This window comes from Lichenostomus cassidix, unplaced genomic scaffold, assembly GCF_008360975.1.
Source record: "Lichenostomus cassidix isolate B80296 unplaced genomic scaffold, HeHo_3.0 HiC_scaffold_538, whole genome shotgun sequence".
Classification (NCBI taxonomy): Eukaryota; Metazoa; Chordata; class Aves; order Passeriformes; family Meliphagidae; genus Lichenostomus; species Lichenostomus cassidix.
In genome coordinates this window covers 28,452-38,954 of record NW_028148022.1, presented here as the reverse complement: position 1 = coordinate 38,954, position 10,503 = coordinate 28,452, and the positions used below count along the sequence as shown (strand labels likewise).

At 48.3% G+C, this 10,503-nt stretch overlaps 1 protein-coding gene across 1 annotated transcript in view; it reads right to left on the bottom strand.

Annotated features, from left to right (window-relative positions):
• Nucleotides 1–464: 464 nt before the first annotated feature.
• Nucleotides 465–10,503, bottom strand: part of LOC146420366 (liprin-alpha-3-like) — a 33,934-nt gene continuing 23,895 nt past the window's right edge. Inside the window, exons 14-18 of the mRNA XM_085048345.1 lie at nucleotides 8,102–8,295; nucleotides 5,275–5,332; nucleotides 5,091–5,234; nucleotides 3,042–3,193; nucleotides 465–685 (exon numbers count right to left, since the gene is read on the bottom strand). Of these exons, the coding sequence (XP_084904471.1) occupies nucleotides 499–685; nucleotides 3,042–3,193; nucleotides 5,091–5,234; nucleotides 5,275–5,332; nucleotides 8,102–8,295 (735 nt within the window). The 3' untranslated portion in view covers nucleotides 465–498. The remainder of the gene's footprint in view (nucleotides 686–3,041; nucleotides 3,194–5,090; nucleotides 5,235–5,274; nucleotides 5,333–8,101; nucleotides 8,296–10,503) is intronic.

Genomic DNA, 10,503 nt, shown 5'->3' with positions numbered 1-10,503 from the left:
GTAGTTTGGGGAAGGGTCTCACCCAGCGAGGGGGCGATTTGGGGTTTTTTGGGGGTTAATTTTGAGTTTTTAGGGTGGTTTTTTTTTGGTTTTTCGGGTTTTTTAGGCATTTTTTGGGGATTTTTTGCGGAATTTTTGGTGGGATTTTTTTGGGGTTTTTTTTTAGGGTCTGGGGGTAATTTGGGGAGGGGTCTCACCCAGCGAGGGGGCGATTTGGGGTTTTTTGGGGATTAATTTTAGGTTTTTGATGGGTTTTTTTTGGGTTTTTTTCAATTTTTTAGGGTTTTTTTGAAATTTTTTTTCCGGGATTTTTTTTGGGTTTTTTTTAGGGTCTGGGGGTAATTCGGGGAGGGGTCTCACCCAGCGAGGGGGCGATTTGGGATTTTTTGGGGTTTTTTTTTTAGGTTTTTAATGGGTTTTTTTAATTTTTCAGGGGTTCTTTCGGGGGTTTTTGGGGATTTTTGGGGTTTTTTTTCCGGGTTTTTTTTGGGGCCATTTTTAGGGTCCGGGGGTAATTCGGGGAGGGGTCTCACCCAGCGAGGGGGTGTCGCGGGGGGTGGGGGGGCCCAGCCGCCCCTTCTCCTTCTTGCCGAAAAGTCTCCCGATGGAGGATTTGATGCTCTTCTTTTTGGGGGGAGTTTTGTGCAGAGGGTCTTGGGGGGCGCCGGGACCCTCGGGGACCAGCCTGGGGGGGATTGGGGAGGGGGCGTCACCCCAAAAATCACCCCAAAACCATCCCAGGATCCCAAATCTGATCCCAAAATGCCCCAAAATCACCCAAAAAAACCACCCAGGATGGCAAAATTACCCCAAAAACCACCTCAAAACCCTGAAAATCACCCCAAAACCATCCCAGGATCCCAAAAATCATCCCAAAACCATCCCAGGATCCCAAATCTGATCCCAAAACGCCCCAGGAGCCCAAAATCACCCCAAAAAAACCACCCAGGATGGCAAGATTACCCCAAAAATCACCTCAAAACCCTGAAAATCACCCCAAAAACCAGCCCGGGATCCCAAAATTACCCCAAAAACCAGCCCGGGATCCCAAAATTACCCCAAAAATCACCCCAAAACCATCCCAGAATCCCAAAAATCATCCCAAAACCATCCCAGGATCCCAAATCTGATCCCAAAATGCCCCAAAATCACCCCAAAAAAACCACCCAGGATGGCAAAATTACCCCAAAAATCACCTCAAAACCCTGAAAATCACCTCAAAACCCTGAAAATCACCCCAAAAATCACCCCAGGATCCCAAAATTACCCCAAAAATCACCCCAAAACCATCCCAGGATCCCAAATCTGATCCCAAAACGCCCCAGGAGCCCAAAATCACCCCAAAAAAACCACCCAGGATGGCAAAATTACCCCAAAAACCACCTCAAAACCCTGAAAATCACCTCAAAACCAGCCCGGGATCCCAAAATTACCCCAAAAATCACCCCAAAACCATCCCAGGATCCCAAAAATCATCCCAAAACCATCCCAGGATCCCAAATCTGATCCCAAAACACCCCAGGAGCCCAAAATCACCCCAAAAAAACCAGCCAGGATGGCAAAATTACCCCAAAAACCACCCCAAAACCCTGAAAATCACCCCAAAAAACACCCCAGGATCCCAAAATTACCCCAAAAATCACCCCAAAACCATCCCAGGATCCCAAAATTACCCGAAAAAGCAACCAGGATCCAAAAATCACCCCAAAAACCATCCCAGGATCCCCCCAAATCCCCCCAAAAATCCCCCAAAATCCCCCAAATTTCCTCCCTCAGGACCCGCAAAATCCCCCCAAATTCCCCGAATCCCCCCAAAAATACCCCGAAATCCCAAACACCCCAATCCCCTATTTCCCCAAATCCCCAAAATTCCCAAAATGTCCCAAAATCCCCCCAAATCCCAAAATAATCTCCCAAATCACCCCAAATCCACCCAAAATGCTTCCAAATCCCCTAAAATCCACCCCAAAATCCACCAAATTCCCCCAAAATCCACCCAAATTCACCCAAAATGCTTCCAAATCCCCTAAATTCCCCCAAAAACCCCCAAAATCCCCCCAAATCGCCCCAAAATCCCCCAATTTGTCCAAAATCCCCCAAACCCTAACCCCTCAAATCCCCCAAATCTACCCCAAAATTCTCCCAAATCCCCTCCAAAACCAGCAAAATCACCTAAAATCTCCCCAAATCCATCAAAAATCCCACAAATCCACTCAAAATCCTCTCCAAATCCACCTCAAATCCCACAAAATGCCCTAAAACAATAAAAAAACTTCTCAAAACCCCCCAAAATCCTCACCCAATCCCAGGCAGGACACCCTGAGCCACCCCAAAATACCCCAAATCCCCCAAATTCCCCAAAATGCCCCCAAAATCCACCCTAAAATGCCCCCAAATTTCCCCCAAATCACCCCAAAATCCACCCAAAACCCCCAAAATCCCCTAAAATGCCCCAAAATATTCCTCAAATCCTCCTAAATTTCTCAAAATGCCTCCAAATCCCCTGGGCAAAATCTCCGTTCCCTATATCCCCAAATGACCCTAAAATGATCCCAAATGTCCTAAAATCCTGGGCCTCTGGGACTCCAAATCCCACTCCAGGACCCCCAAAATCCCCCAAAATCCCCTAAAATCCCCAAAATTCCTCTCTAAATTCCAAAAATCCCCAAATTCCCCCTAAATTCCCCAAAATCCTCCCAAAATTTCCCAAAATCTCCAAAATTCCCCAAATTTCACCCTAAAACCCCAAAATCCCCAAAATCCCCAAAATTCCCAAAATCCCCTCAAAATTCCCCAAAATCCCCAAATTCCCCAAAATACCCAAAATTCCCCAAACTCTCCAAAATCCCCAAATTTCAAATCCTCTCCAAATCCCCAAAACCCCTAATCCCCAAAATCCCCAACCCTCCAATTCCCTAAAATCCCCTCAAAATCCCCCAAAACGACCCCAAAATCCCCCTAAACCCCAAATTCTCCCTCAGGACCCCCAAACTCCCCCAAAATCCCCCCAAATTTCCCCCCCGGACCCCCCCAGCTCTCACCCCGCTCGGGGGTCTCTCCCCTCCTCCCCCCCGGGGGGCTGCAGAGCCAAAGGAGCTTCTCTCGCCGCCCCTCCCCCACCCCGGGGGGCTCGGGGGGCTCCGGGGGGCTCCGCCGCCCCTCCCCCCTTCTCCTCCTCCTTCGCCGCGTGGTTCTGAAACGGCAATTTGGGGAGGGGGCGTCAGTTTGGGGGACCCCAGACCCAAATTTTCCCCTCAAATCCCGGATTTTGGGGAGGGGGCGTGTCAATTTGGGGGACCCCAGACCCAAATTTTCACCCCCAGACCCAAATTTCCCACCCATGCCGGATTTTGGGGAGGGGTCGTGTCAATTTGGGGAGGGGTCTCGTGATTTTGGGGGACCCCAGACCCAAATTTTCACCCCCAGACCCAAATTTTCCCACCCCAGCCCGAATTTTGGGGAGGGGTCTCGTGATTTTTGGGGACCCCAGACCCAAATTTCCCACCTCAACCCGAATTTGGAGGGAATTTGGGGAGGGGGCGTGTCAATTTTGGGGACCCCAGACCCAAATTTTCGCCTCCCAACCCGAATTTTGGGGAGGGGTCTTGTGGTTTTGAGGACCCCAGACCCAAATTTTCCCCCCAATCCCAATTTTGGGGAGGGGTCTTGTCATTTTTGGAGACCCCCGACCCAAATTTTCCCCCCAATCCCAATTTTCGGGAGGGGTCTCGTGATTTTGGGGGACCCCAGACCCAAATTTCCCACCCCAACCCGAATTTGGAGGGAATTTGGGGAGGGGGCGTCAGTTTGGGAGACCCCAGACCCAAATATTCCCCCAGATCCCCAATTTTGGGGTTTCCCACCCATTTTTTGGGATTTTCCCCATTTTTTTGGGGATTTTCTCCCATTTTTCTCCCATTTTTTTGGATTTTCTCCCATTTTTTCCCCATTCTTCTCCCATTTTTTGGGATTTTTCCTCCATTTTTTGGGGATTTCCCCCCATTTCTTGGGATTTTCCCCCATTTTCTCCCCAATTTTTTGGGATTTTTCCCCATTTTTTGGGATTTTTCCCCCATTTTTTGGGGAATTTTCCCCATTTTTTGGGATTTTTTCCCCTTTTTTTGGGGATTTTCTCCCATTTTTTCCCCATTTTTGGGGATTTTTCTCCCATTTTTTGGGATTTTCTCCCATTTTTCCCCATTTTTGGGATTTTCCCCCCTTTTTGGGGGATTTTTCCCCCATTTTTTTTGATTTTTCTCCCATTTTTTAAAATTTTTCCCCCATTTTTCCCCATTTTTTCCCATTTCCCCCCATTTTTTGGGGATTTTCTCCCATTTTTGGGGGGATTTTCTCCCATTTTTCCCCATTTTTGGCATTTTCCCCCATTTTTTGGGGGATTTTTCCCCATTTTTGGCATTTTCCCCCATTTTTTTTCCCATTTTCCCCCATTTTTTGGGAGTTTTTCCCCATTTTTTGGGGAATTTTCCCCCATTTTTCCCCCATTTTTCCCCATTTTCCCCCATTTTTTCCCATTTTTTCCCCATTTTTTGGGATTTTCTCCCATTTTTGGGGAGTTTTCCCCCATTTTTCCCCATTTTTTGGGATTTTCTCCCATTTGGGGGGGATTTTCTCCCATTTTTCCCCATTTTTTGGGATTTTCTCCCATTTTTTTCCTATTTTTTCCCCATTTTTGGGGGATTTTCCCCCCATTTTTTGGGGGATTTTCTCCCATTTTTTTCCCATTTTTCCCCATTTTTTCCCCATTTTTTCCCCCATTTTTTGGGATTTTCTCCCATATTTAGGGGGTTTTTCCTCATTTCCTCCCATTTTTTTTCTCAATTTTTGGGATTTTTCCCATTTTTTCCCCATTTTTTGGGATTTTTTCCCCATTTTTTGGCATTTTTCTCCCATTTTCCCCCATTTTTTGGGGGATTTTCTCCCATTTTCCCCCATTTTTGGGCATTTTTCCCCCCATTTTCCCCCATTTTTCCCCATTTTTTTGAATTTTTCCCATTTCCCCCCCATTTTTTTTGGGATTTTCCCCCATTTTCCCCCATTTTCCCCCATTTCCCCACCCGGGGGTCTCTCACCTCCCGGGCCGGGCTGGGTGGTGCCGGTCTGGGGGTCGACCTGCCGCTGCTGGGGGGGGAGGGGCTGGCGAGGTTTGGGGTGCTGAGGGCGGGGGGGGGCAGGGCGGGGGGGGGAGGGGCGGCAGAGACCCCGGAAGCGCGCCCCTCCCCCCCCCGGGGGGGTTCCCTCCAGCCCTCCCCCCACGCGGCTCTCCAGCTCCTCCGCCCGCAGCTCCGTGCTCTCCTTCTCCTCCTGGATCAGCCTGGAAAACCCAAAAATTGAATTTGGGGAGGGGTCGGGGGGTCCCCCCAAAATTTGGGGTCAGAAAAATCCCAAAAAACCCCAAAAAACCCCAAAAAAACCCGAAATTCCTGATCATTTCTACCCCAAAATGGCTCTAAATATCCCCAAAATGTCTCTCCTTCTCCTCCTGGATCAGCCTGGGGAACCCAAAAATTGAATCTGGGGAGGGGTCGGGGGGTCCCCCCAAAATTTGGGGTCAGAAAAATCCCAAAAACCCCAAAAAAACCCCGAAATTCGAGTGAATTTCTACCCCAAAATTCCATTTCTACCCCAAAAAGTCCCCGAAAATCTCTTTCCTTCTCCTCCTGGATCAGCCTGGGAACCCAAAAAATGAATTTGGGGAGGGGTCGGGGGGTCCCCAAAAAATTTGGGGTCGTTAGAAACCCAAAAACCCAAAAAAACCCAAAATTCCCATTGATTTCTACCCCAAAACATCACAAAATTGCCCCAAAATGTCTCTCCTTCTCCTCCTGGATCAGCCTGGGAAAGAAAAAGTTAATTTGGGGAGGGGTCGGGGGGTCCCCCAAAAATTTGGGGTCGTAAAAGGCCCAAAAACCCCAAAATTCCCACCCCAAAATTCCCACGAAAAACCTCAAAATTCCACCCGAAAATCCCCAAATTCCCCTTTTTGTCCCCAATTTTGGGGTCCCTGGTTGGTCCCGGATTTTGGGGTTTTTTTGGGGTGATTTTGGGATTTTTTGGGGTCCCGAATTTGGGGAGGGGTCGCTCTGACCCGATCCATTTTTTGCTGACTCAGCGCCTTTCCTGCTGCAGAAATTGGGGCAAAATCCCTGAATTTGGGGGAAAATATCTCGATTTTGGGGTCTCTGGGTGTTCCCTGAATTCAGGATTTTTTTGGGGTGACCTCGGGGGGGTTTTTGGGGTCCCGAATTTGGGGAGGGGTCGCTCTGACTCCATCCATTTTTTGCTGACTCAGCGCCTTTCCTGCACCAGAAATTGGGTGGAAATTGATACATTTTGGGGGGAAATCTCTCGATTTTGGGCTCCCCGAATTCGGGATTTTTTTGGGGTGACCTCGGGGGGTTTTTGGGGTCCCGAATTTGGGGAGGGGTCGCTCTGACCCGATCCCTTTTTTGCTGACTCAGCGCCTTTCCTGCACCAGAAATTGGGGCAAAATCCCTATAATTTGAGGAGAAAAACCCTATATTTTGGGGGAAATCCCTGGATTTTGGGGTCTCTGGGTGTTCCCTGAATTTGGGAATTTTTTGGGGTGATTCTGGGATTTTTGGGGGTCCCGAATTTGGGGAGGGGTCGCACTGACTCCATCCCTTTTTTGCTGACTCAGCGCCTTTCCTGCACCAGAAATTGGGTGGAAATCCTTAGATTTTGGGGGGAAATCTCTCGATTTTGGGCTCCCCGAACTCGGGATTTTTTTGGGGTGACTTCAGGGGGTTTCCGGGGGTCCCGAATTTGGGGAGGGGTCGCTCTGACTCTGAATCATTCAGAGCCTTTCCTGCAGCAGAAATTGGGGCAAAATCCCTATATTTTTGGGGAGAATCCCTGGATTTTTTGGGAAAATCCCTGGATTTTGGGCTCCCCGAATTCAGGATTTTTTTGGGGTGACCTCGGGGGGTTTCTGGGGGTCCCGAATTTGGGGAGAGGTCGCTCTGACCCCATCTTGTTTTTAATCATTCAGAGCCTTTCCTGCAGCTGAAATTGGGTGGAAATCCTTAGAATTTTGGGGGGAAATCCCTGGATTTTGGGGAAAAATCTCTCGATTTTGGGTTCCCTGAATTCGGGATTTTTTTGGGGTGACCTCGGGGGGTTTCCGGGGGTCCCGAATTTGGGTCGGGGGTCTCACTGACTTGATCTCCTCGTTGATGGCCTCGAGCTGCTCCTGCAGCATGAAATTTGGGTTGAATCTCTCGATTTTTGGGTCTCTGGGTGTTCCCTGAATTCGGGATTTTTTTGGGGTGATTCTGGGATTTTTTGGGGTCCCGAATTTGGGGAGGGGTCGCTCTGACCCGATCCATTTTCTGCTGACTCAGCGCCTTTCCTGCACCAGAAATTGGGGCAAAATCCCTTAATTTTGGGGGAAAATCCCTGGAATTTTGGGGTGAAATCCCTGGATTTTGGGGCTTTAGGTGTTCCCTGAATTTGGGAATTTTTTGGGGTGATTCCGGGGGGTTTTGGGGTCCCGAATTTGGGGAGGGGTCGCTCTGACCCGATCCAATTTTTGCTGACTCAGCGCCTTTTCTGCACCAGAAATTGGGGCAAAATCCCTGAATTTTGGGGGGAAAATCCCTATATTTTGGGGCAAAATCCCTGGATTTTGGGATCTCTGGGTGTTCCCTGAATTCGGGATTTTTTGGGGTTATTTTGGGATGTTTTTGGGGTCCCGAATTTGGGGAGGGGTCGCACTGACTCCATCCATTTTTTGCTGACTCAGCGCCTTTCCTGCAGCAGAAATTGGGTGGAAATTGATACATTTTGGGGGGAAATCTCTCGATTTTGGGCTCCCCGAATTCAGGATTTTTTATGGGGTGACCTCGGAGGAGTTTTTGGGGTCCCGAATTTGGGGAGGGGTCGCTCTGACCCGATCCCTTTTTTGCTGACTCAGCGCCTTTCCTGCAGCAGAAATTGGGGCAAAACCCCTGAATTTTGGGAGGAAATCTCTCGATTTTGGGCTCCCCGAATTCGGGATTTTTTTGGGGTGACCTCGGGGGGTTTCCGGGGGTCCCGAATTTGGGTCGGGGGTCTCACTGACTTGATCTCCTTGTTGATGGCCTCGAGCTGCTCCTGCAGCATGAACGCCAAGGTCTGCACGTCCGTCTGTCCGCCCGGCGAGGGAGGTTCCCCCCCGGGACCCCCCGAGACCCCCGAGCGCTGCTCGTCCTCGTCGGAACCTTCCGGAGCTCCTTCCGGGGGCAGAACCCCCCGATCCCGATCCCGATCCCAATCCTGGGCAGGGGGAGATGGAATTCCCAAAATTCCGGCCGGAATTCCGGCGAAACTTAAAAATTCCACCCGAAATTCCGCCCAAAATTCATCCCAAAACTTAAAAATTACACTAAAAATTCCACTCGAAATTCGTTGCACAAATCTCAAAATTCCTCCTGAAATTTTGCCCCAGAAGTCCCAAAATTCCTCCAAAAAATTCATCCCAGAAATCCCAAAATTCCTCGAAAAAATTTTGCCCCAGAAGTCCCAAAATTCAGCCGAAATTCCACCAAGAATTCATCCCAGAACTCAAAAATTGCACCCAAAATTCACCCCAGGAGTCCCAAAATTCCTCAAAAAATTCATGCCAGAAGTCCCAAAATTCAGCCGAAAATTCATCCCAGAAATCCCAAAATTCCTCAGAAAAATTCGGCTCGGAACTCCTGAATTTTCTGTCCGAAAACCCCTAAAACTGCCAGATTTCCACCCCAGAATCCCCAAATTTTCCACCCCAGAACATCCAAATTTCCACCCCAAACCCCAAATTCCCTCCTCCCGATCCCAATCCTGGGGAGGGGGAGATGGAATTCCCAAAATTCCGACCGAAATTGGGGTGGAAAAGCTCAAAATTCCGCCGGAAATTCATGACGGAACTCGAAAATTCTGCCTGAATTTCGCCCCAGAATCCCCGAATTTTCCACCCCAGAATCCCTAAATTCCACTCCAATCCCAATCCTGGGGAGGGGGAGATGGAATTCCCAAAATTCCAACCGAAATTCCAGCAAAACTTAAAAATTCCACCCGAAATTCCACCGAAAATTCATCCCAAAAACTTGAAAATTCCACCCAAAATTCCACCAAAAATTCGTATCAGAAGTCCTAAAATTCATCCCAGAAATCCCAAAATTCCTCCCAAAAATTCAGCCCACAAGTCTCAAAATTCCACCCGAAATTTTGCCCAGAATTCCCAAAATTCGGCCCAAAATTCCACCAGAAATTCATCCCAGAAGTCCCAAAATTCAGCCTGAAATTCCACCGGAAGTTCATCGCAGAAGTCAAAAATTCCACCCGAATTTCGCCTCAGAACTCCGAAATTTCCACCCAAAAATTCACTCCGGAATTCCCAAATTTCCACCCCCATTTCACCCCTGAATTCCCAAATTTCCACCCAAATTTCGCCCCAGAATTCCCGAATTTTCCACCCCAAAACCCCTAAATTCCACCCCCAGAACTCAAAAGTTCCACCCGAATTTCCACCCCAGAATTCCCGAATTTTCCACCCCAAAACCCCTAAATTCCACCCCCAGAACCCCAAAATCCCCCCTGATCCCAATCCTGGGGAGGGGAGATGGAATTCCCAAAATTCCGAACGAAATTGGGGTGGAAAAGCTCAAAATTCCGCCGGAAATTCATGACGGAACTCGAAAATTTTTCCTGAATTTCGCCCCAAAATCCCTCCTAATCCCCCCAAAATCCACCAAAATTCCCAAAATTTCCCAAAATCCCGCAAAATTCCCCCAAAATCCCCCAAATTGCCCCTGAATTCCCAAATTTCCCAAAAACCTTTAACCAAATTTCCCCAATTTACCCCCAAAATCCCCCAAATCCTCAATCCCCCCAAAATCCCTAAAATACCCCAAAATCCCCAAAATTCCCCAAAATTCCCCCAAATTCCTCCCAAATTTCCCCCTAAAAGCCCTTTAAACCCCAAACTCCCCCAAAATCCCCAAATCCCCACAAAATTTCAAATTTCCCAAATTCCCCAAATTCTCCCAAATCCTCCCCAAAATCCCCCAAAATTCCCTAAAATCCCCCAAACTCCCACCCAAATCCCCCTAAATTCCCCCAAATGCCCCAAAATCCCCCAATTCCCCCAAATCCTCAAATTTCTCCCAAATTCCCCAAAATATCCCCCAAAATCCCCAAAATTCCCCAAAATCCCCCAAAATCCCCAAAAATTCCCTTTAAACCCCCAAATTTTCTCCAAATTCCCCAAATTTTCCCCAAAATCACCCAAAATTTCCCCCAAATTCCCAAATTTCCTCCCAAATTTCCTCCCAAATTCCCCCAAAATCCCCAAATTTTCCACCAAATTTCCCCAAAATCTCTGAATTTCCTCCAAATTTTTCCCCCAAAATCCCCAAATTTCCCCAAAATTTCTCCCCAAATTTCCCTAAAACCCCAAATTTTGCCCCGAATTCCCCCAAAATTCCCTAAAATTCCCAAATT